General features: G+C 39.6%; 1 protein-coding gene and 1 pseudogene across 4 annotated transcripts in view; one reads left to right on the forward strand and one right to left on the reverse strand.

Annotated features, from left to right (window-relative positions):
• The window catches only part of ASXL2 (ASXL transcriptional regulator 2), a 78551-nt gene extending 62232 nt beyond the window's left edge, over positions 1–16319 (forward strand). For all 3 annotated transcript variants that reach the window (XM_080683673.1, XM_080683674.1, XM_080683675.1), the window contains 4 exons: positions 711–807; positions 7076–7181; positions 9173–9887; positions 12507–16319. In XM_080683673.1, the coding sequence (XP_080539799.1) occupies positions 711–807; positions 7076–7181; positions 9173–9887; positions 12507–14972 (3384 nt within the window). In that variant the 3' untranslated portion in view covers positions 14973–16319. The remainder of the gene's footprint in view (positions 1–710; positions 808–7075; positions 7182–9172; positions 9888–12506) is intronic.
• On the reverse strand, positions 2799–3247 carry LOC308255873 (histone H2A.Z-like; annotated as a pseudogene). Its single transcript has 2 exons — positions 3050–3247; positions 2799–2985 (listed from the first exon to the last, which is right to left on the reverse strand). The product of its transcript is annotated as a histone H2A.Z-like (transcript).
• Positions 16320–23073: the final 6754 nt, after the last annotated feature.

Here is a 23073-nt window from a genome sequence, read left to right on the forward strand (position 1 = left end):
AATAGCATCTTCACATCTATTGTTTACAGGTTAAAAGGTATACTCATATATTTCTAGTAGAAATGTGAATTGTGAAAATAATATCTAATAACACATAAATATTTCTTTGCTCTCAGAACCTATCCCGCAGAAATAAAAGCACTAGTATATTCATCTTTACCAGAATGCATATTGCAGCTTTGTTGATTATGGGAAAACATGGGAAACAAAGTATTTGTATATGCATAGGAAATTGGTAAATGAATTGAGGTACATTATACAATGAAATAATATGCAGGTATTACAAAGTTGCTAAAACTGTACCAGTGGACTTGTAGAGACTTCCACAATGTATTCCTGAACCAAGTGAGATTCAGAGCAGTGTATGTAACTTTGTCACAGTTTTATAAAACAAATAATAAATCTCTCAGAAAAAAAACTCTTACTTATGAATTTATTTGTTTGCAGATGTTTTCTTTTTAGTATAATTAATGGGGAATGGAATTGAAAGGAGAGGAAGAAGGGAAAAGAGGTAAAAAAGAAAGAAATTTTTTAGAAAAAAAGATTACTTTATAACAGTAGCGTCCATAATAAGCAGCATAATATGATATAGTCATGTTTCTATAAAATTGAATGTACATACATTCTTTTCTAAAAAAAGAAAAAGTCATATTCCACATGAAACGTTTGGCTTTCTTTGTAAGCTTTCCTTGGCTTACTCTTTGACCCAGGTTGGTCCAGATGGTCTGATGAAGCTAAATGGTTCAGCCCTTAACAATGAGTTCTTCACTTCAGCAGCCCAAGGCTGGAAGGAAAGACTCTCAGAAGGTAAGTGTTCTACCTTGTCTCCTAGCATGTGTATGCACTTCGAGCCACTATGAGGGCATATTGGTACCTCAGTGGGAATTTGAGCAATTTGGGAAGGCAAAGGACAGGGTAGTTCCATAAGATAAAACTAGCTATCTTTTGTGAAATACATTGCTAGACTTTTATCAGGAACGTATGTATTCAGGTTTGGCTCCAGATGGAGTTCAACAATATGTTTCTTTTAAGGATTTAAAGTCACTTGGGAAACTAAAGAGTACATATGTTTAGGCTCTATTCCCAAACATTCTAATTCAGTAATTCTAGGTGAATTCAAATTAAAATTCTAATAAGCTCCCTAAAAGTAGAGTATAGAATTAGAGTTATTTTATGATGCTATAAATTATGGTTTGGTAAGCACTGAGATAACCTCTTTATTACTGCCCAACCTCAATAAAACTAACAGTGAAAAGAATCACTAAGAACTTCTTAAAAAACAGCATTATTGAAAACATACTATAAAACTTACCATTAGAAGTGTACAGTTTAGTGGCAGTCAGCGTTTTAATAAATATAGATTATGACTTAGAATTGCTGCCTGTGGTCACTGGTTTACCTTGCTTTTAATTCTGATCTAACAAAGTTACTGAGAGTAAATTATAAAGTATAAAAGAGCGATTGATTTATTGCATTTGGACTGCACACAGTATCAGTCATATTAGCGGTTCTTAACCTTGGCTGCTCATTATAGTCACCTGTGGTGGTTTTCGAACTACTGATGGCTAGGACCCACTCCAGTGAGTTTGTCTTTATTAATCTAGGATGGTGCTTGAGCTTCAGCATTTCTTTCTCTAAAACAACTTTTTTAATGTTTTATTTTTTTAATTATACTTTTTAATCCTCACCTGAGGATATCTTGTTGTTGTTTTTTAAATTGATTTTTAGAGGAGAGAGAGAGAAACAGCGATGTAAGAGAGAAATACCTACCGATCAGTTGCCTCCTGTACATACCCTGACCGGGAATCAAACCTGCAATCTTTTGGTGTGTGGGACGACGCTCCAATCAATTGAGCCACTCTGCCAGGGCTTTTTAAAATATATATATTTTTATTGATTTCAGAGAAGAAGGGAGAGAGAGAGAGAAAGAAAGAAAGAAACATTAATAATGAGAGAGAATCATTGATCAGCTGCCTCCTGTATACCCCCCCCCCCCCACTGGGATCAAACCTGAAACCTGGGCATGTACCTTGACCAAGAGTGGAAACTGTGACCGCACCTTGTTCATAGATTGACGCTCAACCACTGAGCCACACTGGTTGGGCCTGCCAGGGCTTAAAATTTTTATTTATTTAATTTATTGTATATATTTCCCATCTATATGTCCTTTTTGGAGAAGTGTCTTTTCAGGCCATTTGCCCTTTTTAAAACATTTTTTGAGGGGAATATGACCTTTATTGAGCTTATCCACAGGAGTGGAAATAATGTCTGTATAAAACCAAATGTTTATTACTATAACTTTGGCATCACATGTGCTTTTAAACCAATATTTCTTTCTCACATCTATGTTTCTCTCTCTCTTTTCCTTGCACTCTCTCTCAAATCAATAAAAACATATCCTTGGGTGAGACTAAAATACAACAGTTTTTTAAAAATAGTCAGCTCAATCAAAACCCACTAGGCACTTAAATATAGTTAAAATTCGAATGCAGAAATTTGGTTGGTGGGCCTGGCTGGTGTGGCTCAGTTGATTGAGCATTGTCCCAAGCATCACAAGTTGCTGATTTGATTCCCAGTCAGGGCCCATGCCTAGGTTGCAGGCTAGATCCTCAGTAGGGGGTGTGCAGGAGGCATCCAGTCTCTGTTTCTCTTTCATTGATGTTTCTCTCTCTCTCTCAAATCAGTAAAAACATTTTTAAAAATTGGTTGGTTGGAAAGCTAATTAAACTTCTAACTTGCTCAAATAGAATTACAAAAAGGCAAAATTGTGTTTTTCACAAAGATAAAGTCCACTGGAATCAACAACACTGGACAGCTTTTAGAATATTTAGAGTCCTGAGATAATAAGAAATCCCGGCATCCTTTAGGACAGTCTTCTGTTGTCCTTTCTTCCCAATCAGAGATCTGTGGATGTGTGGAATGACACCACCACCAGCAATTGTAGCCTTGATGAGAGTCCAATTCTTCATCTCCACGAATAGCAAGTTGCTAATGATGAGGGGTAATACACTTTTAAGTCTTTTGATGCATTTCTTGCCAATTCAAGTACTTCTGCATTGAGGTACTCCAGAATGACTGCGCTGTATACAGCAGCAGTTGCGCCCACACGTCCATGACTAGTCATCCTAGATTTCAGGTATTGATGAATACAGCTCACCGGAAACTGCAAGCCGGCTGTCTGCAAGCTGGAAACCACCTTGTCTTGGTTGGCCTTTCTGGAGTCTTGCCCAGTCCTACCGCCAGCCATTTCGAATTCTGCTGAAGCTCAAACAAGCAAAGCACAGAAAAGACTAGTAAGGCACCCAGTGAGATTCCACTGCCTACTCCATTGCACCTCAGTTTAAACTCATTTGCCCATTTTTAAAATGGGGTTTTTTTGCTGTTGAGTTGTATAAGTTCTTTATAAATTTTGGATATTAACACTTTATCAATGGGTTGTCTTTTTTATTCTGTTGATGGTTTCCTTTGCCGTGCAAAAACTTTTTAGTATGATGTAGTCCCATTTGTTTATGTTTTCATTTGTTTCCCTTGCTCAGGGAGATATATCAGAAAAAATATTGCTATACGAAATGTCTGAAATTTTACTGCCTATGTTTTTTTTCTAGAATTTTTATGATTTTAAGTTTTACATTTAAGTCTTTAAGCCATTTTGAGTTTATTTTTGTGCATGGTGTAAGAAGGTGGTACGGTTTCATTATTTTGCACATATCTGCCTAATTTTCCCAACACCATTTATTGAATAGACTATCTTTATGTCACAGCACAGGTATTTTGGCAGCTGTCCCTTCAGCTCTCTCCCCAGAGCTACAAAGCCCATTCTCTCCTCATGTGACTCTAGTCTGTTCCACTTTCCTCTGAGGCCTGAGTCCAGGGTGATGACTGCAAATGAGATTTTTGTGCATTGGCCCTTTAAGAGCACGCCTGTGTCTCTAGCAAACACCATCTCTCTCCCTGGTGGACAGAATCCCCATTGATTTTCACAGCCAGATGTTATGTGGGCACCTCTTCCTGGCTCTGGTTCTCTGGGCTGGGGAGCCTGGCTTGGGGTTGAGACCTCATACTTCTCAGGGGGAACCTTTGCAGCTGAGATAGACCTCTGGAATCTCAGCCGCTGCCTATGGAAATGGGGCCAGTTTTTTTTTTTTTTTTTTTTCCAAGTCTGCCCCTCCCCCACCCCCACACACACACCAGTCTCCATGTGGCTTCTTCTGTATATCCTTGATTATGAGACTTCTCTTGAGCTAGTCTATGGTTATTTAGGTTGATTGCTCTATAGTATTTTAGTTGCAATTCCAGTTTGGTCCTGGGAAGAGGTGACTAGTTTCCACCTTCTCTGCTGCCATCTTGGATATCCCTCTTTATAAGCTTTCCCAAAGTGATTCTACTATCTGGCCATTATTAAAAACCACTGCTTATATTAAAACAACAGTGAAAAGCTTTAAAATAAATACATTTATTCAGGAGAGCATTAAAAATGCTATTCATTGCATACTTTTTGTCAGATCATTGACAATTAGAATTAATTGACCAGCTAATTAATAACTATATTGTTCACTGCAATTGTTGATTTTTCCTGACCTGTTTTTCATTTTAGAACAAATTCTGTGTTGAAGGGATCCCTTGCTGATTAATTTGGTACTTAATCTTTCTTAAAGATTTCCATGAGCAGAGACCCCCTTTTTTTCTGAAAGAATTGAAATCATACAAGCACTTTAAAACATACCCATTCCCAGTGCCTTTCTTGAAGAATAATTTGGAGAAGGATCTATGACATTCAATCCCCTATTTTTTCAAGTAGGTGTTACTAACAGTGATACTTTATTATCAATGTTACTTTTTTTTTTTTTCATATGAACCATCACTGTTGTACCTATCTATCTACATATATAAAAGGCTAATATGCAAAGTGTCCCCTTGGGAGTTTGACCAGGAGACCGGGAGTTTGATCACTCGCTATGATGTGTGCTGACCACCAGGGTGTGGTGTGGAACAAAAGAAGGCCTGGGCCGGTAGCCGGGGAAGGAAGGCCCTGGTCGGCAGCCGGGAAAGGAAGGCCCCGATCAGTCCTGATCGCTGGCCTGGCCTAGGGACCCTATTCATGCACAGATTTTGAGCACTGGGCCTCTAGTAGATTATATTTTTTGAGCAGCAGAAACTGAACCCTCTACACATGTGAACAGAGATCAATACATTCAGTACTTTTACTCCTTTTTTTGCTATGCACAGTAGATTCAATAAAAGAGCACAATGTCTGGGTTGGATTCTGACAGCCAAATTCTTTTCCTACTCATATGCTCAGGATTGTGATTTTCAATATTCTCTAAAACTTCTTCTTTCCACCTTCTTACTCCCAGGAGGATTGATTGATTGATTGATTGATTGATTGATTTTATTTATTTTTGAGCACTGGGCAGAAATCACATCGCGTCAACACCCGCCGCGGGCCTTCGCGATGCTTGTTTTAATTAAACAGTCGGATTCCCCTGGTCCGCACCAGTTCTAAGTCGGCTGCTAGGCGCCGTGGCCCTGGGGGCAGTTTTGGCAGGGGAGGACTGGCGCGCGTGGCCGGGAGGCAGATGCAAAACGGGGGAACACCACCCCGCTGGCGACCGGCTGCCCGCCGGGCTCCCCAGGCCGGCCGCAACACCCACCGCAGCTGGGCGATCCACGGGAAGGGCCCGGCTTGCGTCCAGAGTTGCCGCCACTGGCCTCCCGGGTGTCTGGGCCCCCCGTGGGCCTGCGGGCCCTGCGGGAGACCTCCCCCCGGACCCGCCGCCACTAGGGGCCCCGCGTGCTGCCGCTGCCCCGGCTCCCTCCCACCCCCCAGGAGGTTTTAAAGTCTGCCATTTCCACCTCTTATTTCCCAGTGTCTTGAGCAGCCTTGGGCAAACTACGGCCCGCAGGCTGGATCCGGCTGTTCTATCCGGTTCTCTTGCTCTCCCCTCCTCTCCTTTACTTTGAATTTATATTAGTTCACACAAACACTCCATCCATGCTTTTGTTTCGGCCCTCCGGTCCAGTTTAAGAACCTATTGTGGCCCTCGAGTCAAAAAGTTTGCCCACCCCTGATCTTGAGTATCTATCTATATAAAAGGCTAAGTGACCTACCATAGATCCATCTGACTGACCGACCAGCCGATACATAGGATGTGCACTGGCATTTTAAAAATAAACATTGATTTGTGCATGTGTGATACATATAAAGCTCTCACTGGCACCAATTGCACGCATGTGTTTTGATCTGTCATTGTCGATTGTGAATTGGGTTGACACTTCTATTATAGAGAAAGGGCGAATAGTGACATTAAATTATTTCTTCTAATTAATTTTTCAGTGTGCACAAATACGTGCACCGTGCCACTAGTTAGAGTATAAAAGGGAGAAGCCTTTCTGAGCCATGAGTTTGAAGATGGCCTACCAAGCACATTGACTGTTTTCTGCTGAAGTAGGAAGGATTGAGGTAGTTGGTAGTCGATACAAATAAATGGCATATGCAGAGCTGGTCTTTGGCATCTTGCATGCCTCATTTCTAGGGCAATAAACTGGTACAATTAGAAAACTGACAACTCCAAAGTAACTTCATACGTTTTTACTGGAATCTCAAATACCTCTAATGGCCACAGCTGTTCATTATGCAGTTAGAGATAAAAAAGCTAGAGCACATGTTGCCTTGTATAAACAGAACTTTAAAATAATAAAATGCTCAGTGGCATTATTTATTGAAAACTCATGAGCATTTTTCTAGTGGAAAGCAATTACAGATTCAAGGTTCGTGATAAAAGAAATCTGTAGGGAAAATATGTTTGGAGCAAGAGGAAGGTACTACAAGGAAAGTCCAGAGAAGAGGCCCACTTGGCCTCGGCTGCATACTGAAAACTACATGGAGTGGTGTACACGTGTTTTTATTGCTCTTAATGGCACTTGGGTACTTTCTTACAGTGAGGAATTTGGGCACATTTTTGTTGCTTTCACAGGACTGTATTCTGACTCCTTCAGAGTCTTTCATGATTTACAAATATTTAAAAGTGGCAAACAGCCTTTCTATTGAATATCTTTTTTTTTTTTACATTTATAGGTGAGTTTACACCTGAGATGCAGGTGAGAATTCGACAAGAAATTGAGAAGGAGAAAAAAGTAGAGCCATGGAAAGAGCAATTCTTTGAAAGCTACTATGGTCAGAGGTAATATCAAGATAGGTTCTGTCATGTGGTGCTTCATCGTATTACCTTCCCAGAAAATGTAATCCTTAATTTCCTTCTATATTTTCACAATTCTTTACTGAGAAAAATTTTTTCTCTTTAAGAAAGAGAAATGATTCTCAAGTACACAGAGTTGGATTAGTCATAATCTTTAACTCTTAAAACATTACCATTGTGGTTGGGATGGTTTCTTTAAAAAAAAAAAAAAAAGATTTTAATGATCTTGAATTAAAGTCTCTTTCTTTAAGTAGATTGGCTTTTCTTCCAGTATCTTTATAAAATATAAAAATATTGAAGTTCTATATATTTTTTACAATAATTAATTTTAATTCCACAATATAAATCACTAAAGAATTCTAGGGATCCTATAATAAGGACTGTTATATCCAATGTTTAATTAAACGGCCTCTCCTCTGTAGAAGGCACTCTGAAACAAGATATAAATCCTGTTCTCAAGAAGCTGTAGTCTAAATCAGTTTTTTTTTTCTAATAAAAAATCCAGATGAAGTCTTAATGGGGGACATTGAAATAGGAGACAGTGGAGCTGTATTGTTTGAAATAGGATTGAACACCCAGTCTTATTTGTTAATTTCCCTTTCTTTTGCATACCTAATGGGAAACCCTTAAGGAGACTTCATAACCACAGCTTGAGAACTATTGGCTCTCTTCCTTATCTCCAAGTAATGTTCATTGACATCTTCATGGTCATTTAGGAAATGATTCCTGTTTGGATTAAGAGTCTCATATACTGATTTTTCTATATGCATGGTATGAGTTTTGAGTTCTATAGAAATGATGGTATGTATACATTTAGACCATTATTACAGATACCAGGTATTCCATAAATATTGTTCATTCTCTCCTCATTAGGCAGAACATTACAGTAGTTCTTGGATCCTTCAGTATTTAGCTCTTTTTGCCAGCTTTTATAGAAGGGCTGTTTTTTATTACTATCCAGTTTTGTCCTTAGCCATTTCATCTCAGAAGTGCAGTACTGATTATTTGAAGTCACCAAAGAGGGTTGCCTTGTTTTGCCTGTTAAACAATATTCTAGAATATATAGGCCAGAAACTGAACCTATAGGCTGGGAATGAAATCCAGGTCTCCCAAATGGGAGGCAAGAATTCTACCACTAAACCACCAGTGCTTCCCATTAAACAACATTCTAAAACATTAGAAGGAGTCCCTAGTAATCCCTACAGAGTAGCCTAGTTCTTAGCCAGGCCACACTATGGAAGTCCCAATTGGCCTTCACTCACTCCCAGGATAGCTCAGAGGCACTGGATATCAGAATTACAGAGCTATATCAAGTAAATTAAATAGGCTTTCCAAAAACTCAGAATTGTAATTATCATCCTCTGGAGAACATTGACAGCCAACTCTCCTATTATCTCCTTAGGGTCTCAGGTTTTAGGGGCTAGTCTTTCTATAGATACTGCAGAGCTGAGTTGATCCAGTCTAAACCCACAATCTCAGGGTGTGTGGGTCTTGGCCTTCTTTCAGTTCACTTGAGGATAGTCCGTGATGCATGTCTCTAGACAGTGTGGCCCCTTTATAACAGGAGGTAATAATAATAATGAACATTATTGAACTTTTATTATGGCTAGGTACTAATCTTAAGTATTTTATATGCATTAACTTAGTTAATGGTCATAGCAATGCTATCAAATGATTAACCTCAGTGCACAGTTGAAGAAACTGAGGTACAGAAGTCTAGTCACTTACTTAATATAACATGGCTAGTCAGTATCGGAGCTAAGATTTGAATCCAGGCACTCTGGCTCCAGAACCTTCAGTAATAATAATAATAATAATAATAATAATAATAATACTGATGATGATGAAGATATTAGAAGAAGGATACCTATTATGCATCAGGTTCTTCTAGGCATTGCCATATACCATTATCTCATAATGCTTTCAATAACATGGGCCATTTCTCAACTAGAATATTTCTTTCTTCCACCTTTTAGTTCCGGCCTGAGCCTTGAGGATTCAAAGAAATTGACAGCTTCACCCAGCGATCCTAAAGTAAAGAAACCCTCAGCTGAGCAACCAAAATCCATGCTTCCTTCAGAGGTCTCTCCTGTCAGTATAATTCCTGTAATTCCCCAGGCAGAATCTAAAGAAGAAGTAGTGCATATGCCATCCCCAGTCAGAAAAGAAGAGCACGAAAGCCAAGATAAGGTGCAGCCAAACCCTGAATCCTCAGAGCCCCCTCTTTCCTCTCCCAGCGATACAAGTGAGCTTAGCAGTATTCTTCCCATCGAATGCCCAAAGGATGAGGATTTCTTGGGGCAAAAGCCAGTTGCCTCTGCTGAACAGGAATCTGAGAAAGAGAATCATCTCACTACAGCTTCTATTTATAACAAAAATGAAAGCCAAGAAGCTTTAGTTAAGTCTCCAAGCAAACCCAAGAGTCCTGGAGTAGAGAAACCAATAATGAAGCCCATAACAGAAGCAGGTCCGCAGGAGGCCACTATGAAAGAGCCTTCATCAACTCTGGTTGATCACAGCTCAGAAAGCCTCAAGAGGAAATCTCTCACCCAAGAAGAGGCCCCTACACGCTGGGAGAAAAGGCCGCGTGTCACTGAGAATCGCCAGCACCAGCAGCCATTTCAGGTCTCTCCACAGCCCTTTCTCAATAGAGGGGACAGGATCCAAGTGCGAAAAGTACCACCTCTCAAGGTAAGAGAATTTACCGAACTGAAAGAGAGAGGTGGCTGAACACTAAGTTTTTGGTCATGCCTACCAAATTTGAAGTAATTTGGTATTTTTTTTAATGCAGAAGCAGTTATATATATTCATATAGACAACTGTGGTCTTATATAAATAAAATTGTCAGTAAACAGCTATTTAGACTACATTCTTACAGAACTTTGTTGTTGTTTGACTAAGTAGGGTACCTGGATATCTGATGGCTACTTTTGTATCTTAAGACTGTTACGGAAATTATTGTCTTATGTGGCAAAATCCTGCTAAGGCCGCTCAACCGCTCGTTATGACATGAACTGACGACCAGGGGGCAGACAGTCGACCGGTTGACCAGTCGCTGTGATGTGCACTGACCACCAGGGGACAGATGCTCTGACCAGTAGGTTAGCTTGCTGCTGGGGTCTGGCCAATTGGGACTGAGCAAGATGGATCGGACATGCCCTAGAGCCCTCCCGCAGTCTCTCCCCAGCTGGCCAACCTCCTGCGTCTCTCCCCGGCGCCGATCGTGCACCTGTGGGGTCCCTCAGCCTGGCCTGTGCCCTCTCGCAATCTTGGATCCCTCGGGGGATGTTGGAGAGCCAGTTTCGGCCCGATCCTGCAGGCCAGGCAGAGGGACCCCACTGGTACACAAATTCGTGCACCGGACCTCTAGTAAGAAGTATAATGATAAACATGAGGCCATTGGTGTGACCCAGAGATCATATATTTGTACCAAAAGCCATGATATTTAAGTGTACCCTGGCCTTTTTCTTACTACTATAACTTATGTGATGTGTGGTTCTAGAGCTATCTTTAGTCCATATTTTTTTTAAAAAATATTTTTTTATTGATTTCAGAGAGGAAGGGAGAGATGGAAACATCAATGATGAGAGAGTATCATTGATCGGCTGCCTCCTGCACATCCCCCCCACCCCTACTGGGAATCGAGCCCACAACCCAGGCATGTGCCTGATTGGGAATTGAACTGTAACCTCCCAGTTCATATGTTGATGCTCAACCACCGAACCACACTGGCTGGGCTAGTCCATCCTTTTAAAGGAAATGTGTGGCTACCATGAGTCACCACTGGTTACTTGAAGGACATTGGTAAGATGGCATAGTGTTGCTAAGCTCTACTGCTTAGGATATGTCTTAATTTCTTTTTTAACCTTATATTTCTGTCAAATCTTTCAAATTCTTATAGCAGTGTCTCTCAGTATATAAAGACTGCATCTAATCAGTAGTCTACCTTTGAAAACCCAAATACATTTCTACTTTTAATTTAAAGGTTTATTAATTCTTGGGCTTGTGCTTAATATTAGTTTGCAGTCCTTTCATTTATTTAACTAATACATAATATTTATTAATATATTTTTATTAATAGTATTTATTAACACCATTGTGTCTACTATGAGCCCAGACACTGGGTATTCATTCACATTAGGATATAAGTAGAAAAATAAGCCATATAGAAATAGTGCTTCCCCTCTCCCCTCTTGTATTTAACTTAGGTGAATCAAAGTTATTTCTGTCAGGAAATACCCTGTGGAAGCATTCATTTACTAGTACTTAACCCATATCATGTACCACATGACTTCTGTTTCTCATTTTGCCTCTTATTACTAAAAGCATGATGTTCCTCATTACTTTTTATTTTTACCATTTATGGTTTCATTACTTAGGAATCTCTCCTTATTTTTGACAATTTTCTACCACTAACATATTCTGTCATGCTTTGCCAGATATTCTCATTTATACGATAATTATTTTTACTATTCTTATAAAGATAGTAGAAACCTTTTTAAAAATATATCTTTATTGATTTCAGAGAAGAAAGGAGAGGGAAAGAGAGATAGAAACATCAGTGATGAGAGAGAATCATTGATTGGCTGCCTGCTGCACTCCCCCTACTGGGGATCGAGCCCGCAACCCATGCATGTGCCCTTGACCAGAATCAAACCTGGAACCCTTCAGTCCACAGGCTGACGCTCTATCCATTGAGCCAAACCAGCTAGGGCTATATACCGTTTTTTAATGAATGTTAATCAGAACTAATCTCCAGATCTGAGAGCTGAGTTATGTTTAGATTTTACTTTATATCAATGACACTTGGTGAGATCCATCCTTTCTATTTCCTAATCTGTAAAGAGGCTGAATTACATCATAGTTTGCTAATCCAAAGAGGCTCAACGCTGAAAACTTAAATCCATTGTCACCAAGCTAATACTATTTAACTTTTTTCCTTTTACTTTCTTCTCCTTCTTCATCCCCCCAAAAAAGAATTTGTACCAGAAGTTGCTTTAGTAACTCTAATTTTACCTTAGACTCTATTTCAAATCCCGCTTTCTTAGACAAAGCTTAAAGTCATTTATAACAAAATACCTTTTAAACAAAATTTATATAGAAAAACAAAATTGGAATTTTATTAACAAATGTTATAAATGTATATAAAAATTGTGTTGCTGTCTGCATGATTTGGTCTCTAATCAGAAACTTCCCATCTTTGTCACAGGTGTTGTAGTGTTCATCCTATTCTAAATGTATGTTAATAACGTTTTGTTGTTCTTGTAAATGAAAACTAAGCTCTGTTGTTTTCCCTCCTACTTCTTTCAGATCCCGGTCTCCAGAATCTCCCCCATGCTGTTTCCTACATCGCAGGTCTCTCCCAGGGCTCGTTTTCCAGTCTCCATCACTAGTCCTAACAGAACAGGAGCCAGAACTCTTGCCGACATCAAAGCAAAAGCCCAGCTGGTCAAAGCACAGAGGGCAGCAGCTGCCGCTGCCGCCGCAGCTGCTGCAGCCGCCTCAGTTGGAGGGACCATTCCAGGACCTGGCCCAGGGGGTGGACAAGGTCCAGGAGAGGGTGGTGAAAGGAAAACCGCTAGAGGAGGGAATCCAGACTCAGACAGAGTCAGAGAAACTGGAAAGGGCCCCACACTGGAACTGGCAGGAACTGGAAGCAGGGGAGGTGCGAGAGAGCTTTTACCCTGTGGTTCAGAGACTCAGCCCCAATCTGAGACCAAGACCCCAGGCCAGCCACAGCCTCTTAGTGTCTCTGGAGCACAACTACAGCAAGCCCCCTCAGTGCCTCCAGCTTCTACCATCAGTGGAGCGTGCACAAGTGTCCCGTCACTAGCTCACACTAACCCACCCCCACCAGCTGCAGGGAAATGGAATATTGAGAGACTGAATGCCACCAGGGCAGCAGCCACAGTGGCCTCTCTTAGCCACCCACAAGGGCCCAGTCATTGCAGGCAGGAGAAGTCACCTTCTGCTCCAGCAGGCCCTGCTCTAATCTCAGGTGCTACACCTGTTCATTTTGCAGCTGATGACACAGTTGAGCCCAAAGCAGGTTGTAGTAAGAATACACCAAACACTTCAGCCTCAGGAGAGACAACTGCCAGGGCGTCAGTGGATATGACTTCCTCCCCTTTAACATCTTTATTAATAGCAGCCACTTTAGAAAAGCTTTCCATACCCCAGGTCAGTGGAACTGTAGCACCTCCCGGACCAGCTCCATCCTCAAGCACTTTGCCAGCAATTTCTAGCCTTAAAACTCCAGGAATTTCTTCAAATATGAATGGACCCATTTCACGGCCAAGCTCAAGTATCCCTGCTAATAATCCTCTGGTCACTCAGCTGCTCCAGGGCAAAGATGTTCCCATGGAGCAAATTCTGCCCAAACCACTCACCAAAGTTGAAATGAAAACTGTTCCACTGACTGCAAAAGAGGAAATGGGGATAGGAGCACCCACAGGCACCAACAAAACAGAAAATAGCACCAGAGAGGAAGTTCATGAGAGGCCTTCTCATCCAGCTATACAGCAACTGGGTAAAACCTTGCAAAGTAAGCATCTCCCCCAGGTTCCCAGACCCCTTCAGCTCTTTTCAGGTAAGGATCTGAGGGACTCCAGCATTGACACACACCAAGAAGGACTAAGTAAAGCAACCCAAGAGCAGATCCTTCAGACTCTCATCCAGAGGGTTCATATTCAGAGGCATAATGTTCTCTCATTTGTGCAGCCCTCCCAGTTCAACTTCAGTCACTCAGGTTTCCAGTTAGAAGACATCTCCACAAGCCAGCGATTCATGCTGGGCTTTGCTGGCAGAAGGACTTCGAAGCCTGCAATGGCAGGTCACTACTTACTTAACATTTCCACCTATGGCCGGGGTTCGGAGAGCTTTAGGAGGACCCATTCTGTAAACCCTGAAGATCGTTTTTGTCTAAGTAGCCCCACTGAAGCCTTGAAAATGGGATATACAGACTGTAAAAATGAAACAGGAGATAATAGCAGCGACAAAGAAGATACTGATGAGGAAAGTACTGCTGATGAAGAAGAATCGGCCATGGTGAAGGAGGAGCCCCAGGCTTCCCAGACTTCTGGCAAGTGTGAAGCAAGTTCAGGACCCCACAGTAGAGAAACCCTATCCACTGATTGTTTAGCTAAAAAGAATGTGAAGGTAGAGACACCAGTGCAAACCGCTTTAAACAAGGAGAATTATCTGTTCACTAGAGGCCAAACATTTGATGAAAAGATCCTAGCCAGAGATCTTATTCAGGCAGCACAGCAGCAGATGGCTCATGCAGTGAGAGGTAAGGCAATGCATAGCAGCCCCGAGGTTTTCAGTGCCACTGCTCTTCCTCCACCTGCAGACAGTCCCACTCATCAGCCTCTCCTCCTCCCACCACTGCAAACCCCAAAGCTGTATGGGAGCCCCACACAGATTGGGCCCAGCTACAGAGGCATGATCAATGTCTCCACCTCGTCTGACATGGACCATAACTCTGCTGTACCGGGGATGCCTGACTGTGGCCAGGTATCTAGCAATGTAGGTGATGTCATGTCCTTTTCAGTGACTGTCACTACCATCCCTGCTAGCCAAGCTATGAATCCCAGCAGCCATGGCCAGACCATTCCTGTTCAGGCATTTCCCGAAGAGAACAGCATAGAGGACACGCCTTCGAAATGTTACTGCCGATTGAAAGCCATGATCATGTGCAAGGGGTGTGGAGCCTTCTGCCACGATGACTGCATCGGCCCCTCCAAACTGTGTGTCTCCTGCCTTGTTGTTCGGTAACGAGACTAGAACACCCTGTAAAGGAGGCAGAAGGGAAGGGTTGACGGGCTGTGTTTTTGCGTCCTTTTGGAATCACAGAAATAAACAAGTAGATTTCAGTTGTCAAGAGACAAACGCTACTTAATCAGGTATACAGAGTACAGATCTTACATTTTAGAGGAAGAGCACCTTGTATAGGAAGTCTAAGTCAAGCAAGACTTTGTGAATTTGTGACAAGTTTGCACTTACAAAATCATGTAAATATGTCACATTTGTTTTAACATTATTTTTCCAAGTGTTTAGGTAATGTGTTACTTTTAATTCAGATTTATGGTCTACTTCACGTGACTCTAAGTTTAATGCCATGCATGGTGAAAGGAAGCTCGTTTGCCTTCTGTCCTTTCCTAAGAGGCTGGGAAGAGGAAGGAGTGAACAAAATGGTCTGGAGAAATGACCTTTTATGCTGATTATGTCTTAACCATCTGCCTATAGGTTTTATATGGATTATTCAGCCTTTCCAGAATATGGATTCAGGGTTTACTAAGTCCCTTTACTTTAGATGGAGTCTTAAGTTCAAATTTTTGATAAGATTATTTCACAGCTAGTGCTTCAGACTCTGAAAGCTCTTGACCTGGTTCTTGGCTTCCATAAGCCAATGCTATTGCCAAGCACACTGTATGCAATTTGTGGGTCCCTGCTGTTGCCTAATCCCATCCCCCTGCCCTGAGAGAGTGAAGGTGGTCCAGGAAGAGTGTGCCTCTCTGTTACCATAGCCTGGGCAGGGCAACAGTTCCAGCAATAACCCAAGTACTTAATCATGGGAGCTTACGTCAGGTTTGAAATACTAGTATAAAATGAACAGGAAAGTGTCAGTGCTGGGGTCATTTGAATTACGTGTTTTGTTGGGCAGGGGGAGTAAAGGTGTAGAAACAACAAAGATAGTTGGGAAAGATTTTTAGCATTAGGAACAAGGTAGCTTCTTTTTTTCCAACACAATACCTAATGTTCTATAGTCAGCTCTTGCTGCAGGTAGAAAAGCTCATGAGTGCCTCATTTGCCCATTCTGGTAAACCTATTTTGACCTCCCAGGGATCTGAGGAGTATGGAGTAATATGTTACTTTGAAGACATGTATGCACTCACACATACAATAAAAGTCAGACACTTTTCCTGTTTTAGAAAATATGTCCCATTTTGGATTTCCGCTGTCTATGCACTAGAAATTTTTAATGAGAAGGGGCTTCAGTAAAAGGCTAGGGGAACATCTAGAAAGGAGAGAAATTACCTCTAAAGCTTTGTTGTTTGTTTTTATTCTTTTTTGTGTCCTTGTTGTGTTTTTAAGCCTGTATTTAGCAAGTAAAGAATTTTCAAGTACACATATTTAGGTCATGGTTAAAGAACATTAAAATAAGCCTACCATTTACCAGAATTTGATATTTTAAAATCGGGTATTGTCAACGTGCATCATTTGCATATTGATTTCAAGTTTTCTAATTCCAAGTGTATAAAGTAAAAATACTATAACTAGTACAGTTGTAGTTGTACTTAATATTCAGGATGTGATATTTATAACATGCAGAACAGTGTAAACTTGTTAATTATGTCACATTCCAGATTACGAGGAAGTAGCAGTAATAATCTTTGCTTTGCTTCCATTCTGCTACCCTATCTTCCCCTTCCTCCACGTTATACACACTTAATATTTTCATACTCCCTAAGAGACTCATTACTTCACTATTTTTCATTTTTTGCTTCTGTTTTTTGTGTGGTCCAAGGCAAATAGAAGACTAATATCTCTGGTCTTGTTGCAGCCAAGACAATATGTCATTCTAACTTCCCTTTTTCTTCCAGCACACACATAGCTAAGAGAAATGAAAGCTGCAAGGATCCAGGGATAAGGTTTAAGTTCTCCAGCTAAGAACCAGCAACAAACAGAAACCATGGTTCTGTTCCAAAGCTTGCAGTACCCTGGGAAATTCAGGGGGAACTTGCAAAGACCTAATGCTGGTTAGAACTTCCCATGCCCAGCTCTGCGCTCCCCACTTGAGTGGCAGACTGGAGGTTGTTGGTCTGTGTGCTGGAAGTTACTGAGAGTTTAAAACTGACCAATTAGTTACCAATTGGAGTTGATTAATGTGGCTTTTCTTCTTCACAACTTTCCTGAAATAGAAAATGTCTGCTCCGTGGTTCCTTTAAGCTGAGGATGTATAGACTAACCAGGAAAGGAGGAAAGGATCAGGGATAAACAAGTTCATTTAGAGAGCAAACCATACCGTGCCTCTTCATCTTGACCCACGCTCTTGCAGATGGTCCTAAGATTTACTGTTCACAAGATTTTCTTCAGAAGTAATATAATACCCAACTAATAAAAATACCTGCATTTATTACTGCCCCTAAAACAGAAATTGTCAACTAGGTACACTGCCTCAGTATTGACCAAAAGAGAGAATAGTTCGGTTTTCTTAGATTGGTAGTAAACTGAATACAACCCATATATGAGTTTGTTTGAAAACAGTGGTTTCAAGTTGAAAGCCATGAACTGAATAGAGGAGAAAATTATGATCTTGAAAATAAGGCAGAAGGAATAAGAAAATCATTAAAGTATGGCACCCCAGTACCTTTAAAGCAATTTTTATTTTAGGTTTTCAGAATTACTTTACCATTCAAATCAACCTAGTAAGTGCTAAGCTTATTTTTCTGATGCTAAGTTGCACTGTTTCGAGTGACTAGTCAGGCATTATGCCTGGTGCTTGTTATGCCTCCAGGGTGTGCTTCCGATAGCTCCCACTGCAGGTCACCTTAGGGAGCAAGCACCAACAGTGTGTCATCTCAGTCTCACTGAGGAATAGTGAGTCATCTAGTAAAGAGGCTCCCAGAGTCTTAAAGAATTTTGACTAAAATTCTCCATTCTATTAAATAGAGAAAGAAGCCAAATAACCTGGAGTTGTTTGTTCTGCTTTTATTCCTTAACTCCTGTGCTCACGATACGAAAGCTATCTATGGTAACCCATGTAACATTTTAAAGAATAGACCTGACATGTATTTTTACTTGGGGTAGAAGCATACTTGCATGGGCTGGGAAGGCACACAGATGTAGTTGTTTTAGGAAGTTATCTCATTTAAATAGCCAAAGGAAGACCTCACTGCCTTCCAGGTGAAGGAGTAAATCATACATATTAATGACCTGATAGTCATCATCCTAATTGCTTATTATTGCCATTCTCTGCCTTAGAGTCCTTTAAAAAACTCGTGGGTGAAATGATTTGTTGAATTAGGGGGTCTTCTCTGGTCATTACACTGCTATTTATTTCTAGAACTCACTGTCAGTGAGCAGTGCCAGGATTGTTCTCTGTAACCTAGAAGTTTGATTTCACGACAAGGAGGGAAAGTCTCCCCATTGCGTTACAGCAATGTGCTAAGTAAAAACTTGGCCAAGGGTAGTTTTCAGCTCAATTTATAGACAAGTCCAAAGAGACTGAGAAACATGATGATAGGCAGAGATCTTTCCTACCATGTTTCAATACCTACATACCTATTGAAAGAAAACAATAGGTAAAAACATTTCCTAAAGTTGAAGAGCCGCATAGATTATTGGTTACTTTATTTTTATTAATGCTTTACATTTGATACAACTATTAAAGATCAATTTTAAAAATAGCTTTCCAGTAATATATTTTAAGTAATATATATTTTAATATCTATGTAAAAAATAACAGTGGAAGACTGAATTTCTCATATATGGTATGTGTAATGTAGGACCTCACTGTTAAGGCACAAACAATTTCAAAGGAAGTTACTCTAAAGACATTCAGATTATTTCCAAAAAATGCAATAAGGGGGTTGGAGTTTATTTTTTATTTTAAAGGAAAATTGACTTATTTACCACAAGCTATTTTTTTTCCTTCTGGCTATAAGGTTTGTATAGACTGGTTTGGTAAAAGCTAAACTTTTGTGTCTTTTTGCCTTTTTAAAGGAATTGTTAACATTGGAATTGAGGGTATGTACAGAAAAGTTGGTGTCAACACCATTTAAAAAGTCATATTTTTTCACAAATATAGAAAAATCATTTTACATAAGAACTTTTAAGTATTTGCAATAAATATATGTATATAGATTGTGTGTATTCGTATATTCTTATTTTTCATTTTATTAAGTAAAAGATAATTAAAGTGAAAATAAAGACTGGAGTCTTCGGTGAATCTCGAGTTCTGACATGTATCTGAGTGATGTGGGCAAGGGCGCTCAGTTGCCTTATATTACTATTGGGAGAGTACCACAGGTTGTATAGAGGGGAGTGAAATGAGTCATTTTGGTGACAAATCTAGGTAACATTTATTTCAGAACTATAGTAAAAACATTGAATTCTCTCAATCTGTCCGTCTGTTTTCACCCTTAAACTGTTCTGTCTCCTGACCACCTAATGTCACTAGGAAAGGAAAACAAAAACAGTAAAACCCTAGGTGCATTCTTTTTTAAAAACAAATATGCTCATTGTTTGCTTCTAAAAAAAGAATGGTAAGAAAATCTCTCTGGGGAAAATAGGTTTTCCTTTCTCCACGCTGGTTAATAATTCATTAACAAACATTCACTGCCAACACCTTCCAGGCCTAGGGGTGTGTGGAGAAATAATCTCATGAAGATAATAGAACACTTTCTGTTTCCCATTTTTTTCTCTGAGAAATGAATTTCATAGCCAGTTTTATATCCCTGGTTGATCTGGAGAGGTAGGAGAGCTAGGTGAACGTGGATTTTGATCTCCCTAGTGTCAGGAAGGGCATTTGTAAAAATGACTGAGCCAGATGTTAGAAGACATTAATTGAACATTGTCCCATACTTCAAGATAATCTGGAATCCTGATTAAGAGAAGTAATTTTGTGGTTATAAATACTTAGTTTGAGGATATGCTTGAGGAAACCAAGTGATAACTAGATAGTCTTTGGAAATAAAGGTATGTGGTAGGTAGCCCATTCTTTTAAAATGAATAATACATAGATTTATAAGGTCAGAATTTCAAGAATGTATCTTAATGACCCATGAAATTTACTCTTATCGTAGAGTTCACTAGTTCACCCCATATTTGCTCAGCTGTGGTTATTTTCACTGATAATAGCATTTTTGGAAATTAACAAGTATACATTGAATGCTTTTTAAAAGAGCCTTACTATTTTTCAAAAATTGAAAGTTCATATATTGGGGTTGCTTGAAGATAGTTTACTAGTAACGGTCCAAAAGAACAGAACTCTGAGTCTATTTCAAAAGAAAATTCTTAAGTCTCAGGGAACATCTGCATCTCCATAATTCCCACAGATAGATAGGAAAAGTGAAATATTTAAATGTGTGTGAACCAGTCCATGATGATCATTTACAAAGACATTTCCCCCACCTCATTTCTAGTACATAGTTATTATTTAAAAGGGCCTCCTACCTCACTGGAAGTAAAACTTTCTTTCAGGTAATGACATAGGAGCCTAAAGGTATATTTGGTCTGCAGTTGAGTGAGAAAGCTTCAACTTGAATCCTCAAATTTATTGACATCACCGTCTTAGAAACCTGTGTTCATTGCTTTTGACACTACTTGACTACAAGTGGTCTTCAGAAATCCAATTTTGCATACTGTTTCCAGCTGTTTGTGTACAAATGTTACTTGCTAATGCAGATATTTATTGAACCCCTACATGTACTAAGCACTGTGGAAGTTCTGGTTATGCACAGGTAAACAAAAGCAGCCACATAGTAACCATACACCATATGTCTAGTGCAGGGCTCAAGGAGTAATATATGCTACGTATTTCCCAAGACATGTTGGAAATTTAATTGTAATTGAATTATGAAATAGAAGCATTTGAGACACTGAGCAAAACAGTGGCAAACCATGAAGAAAAGAGGCATCGACCTAGATGAGACAATGTGGAAGTCAGGAGCCATGTTAATTTACCTTTTTTTTTTTTTTTTTTTTTACAACTTTCATTGGAAGATTTAGTTGATAGAAATTTTAAGAAATCTCTTAGTAATAGCTAAATTGATGAAATAATCAGGCCAAAAGCAATTCCTTTCCATTAATTCCTGTCAGTATGTCAGTAAAGATGCTTTAGCTTATGTTTAATGAACCCTTCCAAATAACAAGTGGGTAAAAAACCCAAAAGAAGCTAAAGGGAATAAAAAAATCATACCTCGATCTTCATCTGGTAGCCTGGTGAGAAGGCAGCGTATCTCTGGAGGGATGTTGCACCCCCCTTTTTTTTTCTTCAATAGATATAGTGTTCTTTTTTACTCTAATATTGTAGAATTGGCTTTTCTCCCCTCTATCTGTAAGTTCCAAAACTTGAATTAAAAGAGGCTTCAGCAGAACCCTAGCCCTTTTTAGTGGCCTAAAGCCTAATTCTTTAAGACTCTGGTAGAAGGTTTCAAAAGGATGTCATTGTATCTGATCAGCGCTTACTGAATTTTCCTTACCATTTGTCTTTAACCTGTGTTACTGTATGGGCATCTTGAATTCTGTATGCCAAAAACATTCCTATTTACCTTTAGTCAAAGAGGTATTAGGTGTATTCCACTGTAAGGTATGTAGTCTCATCTCTGTCCAGGAAGTAGGAGGGTGGATGTCCTATATTTTCCTAGTACTTGGTGACCTTAAACTGAAGATTGGGCTTCTTTCATAGAGACTATAAACTAAGGAATCTCTATACCTCCATGTAGCTTTCAGTTTGAACCTAAAAAGGGAATCTCCCAGAAAGATTTCCTTTTAACAGGAAGGGCAGACAACCTGGAAGAGAGCCAGAGATGATCAGCTGTGGAGAGGGGCTGTGAGTAGATGGTGGGCTCTCCTGTAGCATAACTTTAAACTCAAGTTTTTTGGTTCTTCAAACTCAAAAGGAGATATTTAAAAACATCTGATTTTCATCTTGACTGCAAGCCTTGAGCATGCCTAGGGAAGAAGAACGGTAAACCCAAGATTGGATTTAAGCTAGATTTAAGTAAACTTTAAATTATTATTGTTGTTTTTAAAGTTTTGGGTTCCGATAAGATAATGAATTGCCATGAGTGGAACATGGAATTTGATTGGAGGCATTTTGTGGATTTTCAATTGATTTGTGGTGGCAGCTTTAGCCTGTGATCACGATTTAGGGTTGTGCACCTGTGTCTGTTAAGTGACCCAGACATTGGCTCATAAATACTATTAAACCAACTTCTGTCGACACTTAATTTTATTAATTTTAATCATGGGCCCTCTATTTAAATATTTAAAATTCAGATTAGCCAAATAAGAAAACAATGCATTAAATGTTATTAAGATATATGAAAATACTTTAGAACTATTATTTCACACCCAATCTATGCTCTTCCTATGGAAATTGTGGTACATAAAATTTCATGTTTCTTGAATCAGTTTTTATCTTTTTTCAAAAACCGGTGTCTAATGTTTTCAGATACCTAGAGCTTAGGAATGATGAAGTTGGACTTTGACCCTGAGTCATAAATTTTTTTCATTTTAGGTTTTTAGGCAGTGGCAATTTGAGGACTTTAGTAGTGACCTTAGCTGAACCTTCATGTAATCACTGTACCTGCTTTAAATTAATGGAATTCTTCCTGAGTCTCAAATTTGGTTTCCCTTTTGTTGCATAAGGAGATCGATTCTGAGCTGGGAAGAACCTGGTCATTTGATCTCTGATAATAAACAACTGTTGGAAGGGCAACTTTATTCTTAGAGATTTCACGACATAGAGTCCATGAAAGATCTAGAGTACATGACAAATGACTCTAGAACTTAACGCCTTTTTTCTTAGTCATAAGTGCTATGATCTATTTTTTAAAACCCATCTTAATTCTGTTACTCACTGTATCACACCTGAAGACTTTCACCAGCACCAAGAGAAATCAGAATGGAAGAAATGACCTTATGTTGGTCTTGTTCACTTTAAAATCTTTGTGCACAGAGGCCTTAGCACTTTGACACATAAAACTGCCTTTTAGCTCCTCACTGTCATCTTTATTCCTCTCATTTTTAGACTTCCTTTCATTGATTGTATAAAGCTACCTTCTTCAGAATTGAATGTATAATAATATTTCTGCACATGGATGAACTGTATTTTATCTTAATGACTCATTTATGTCAAATAAAGGCA

The sequence above is a fragment of the Plecotus auritus genome (genome assembly GCF_963455305.1).
Source record: "Plecotus auritus genome assembly, chromosome: 8".
Taxonomy (NCBI): domain Eukaryota; kingdom Metazoa; phylum Chordata; class Mammalia; order Chiroptera; family Vespertilionidae; genus Plecotus; species Plecotus auritus.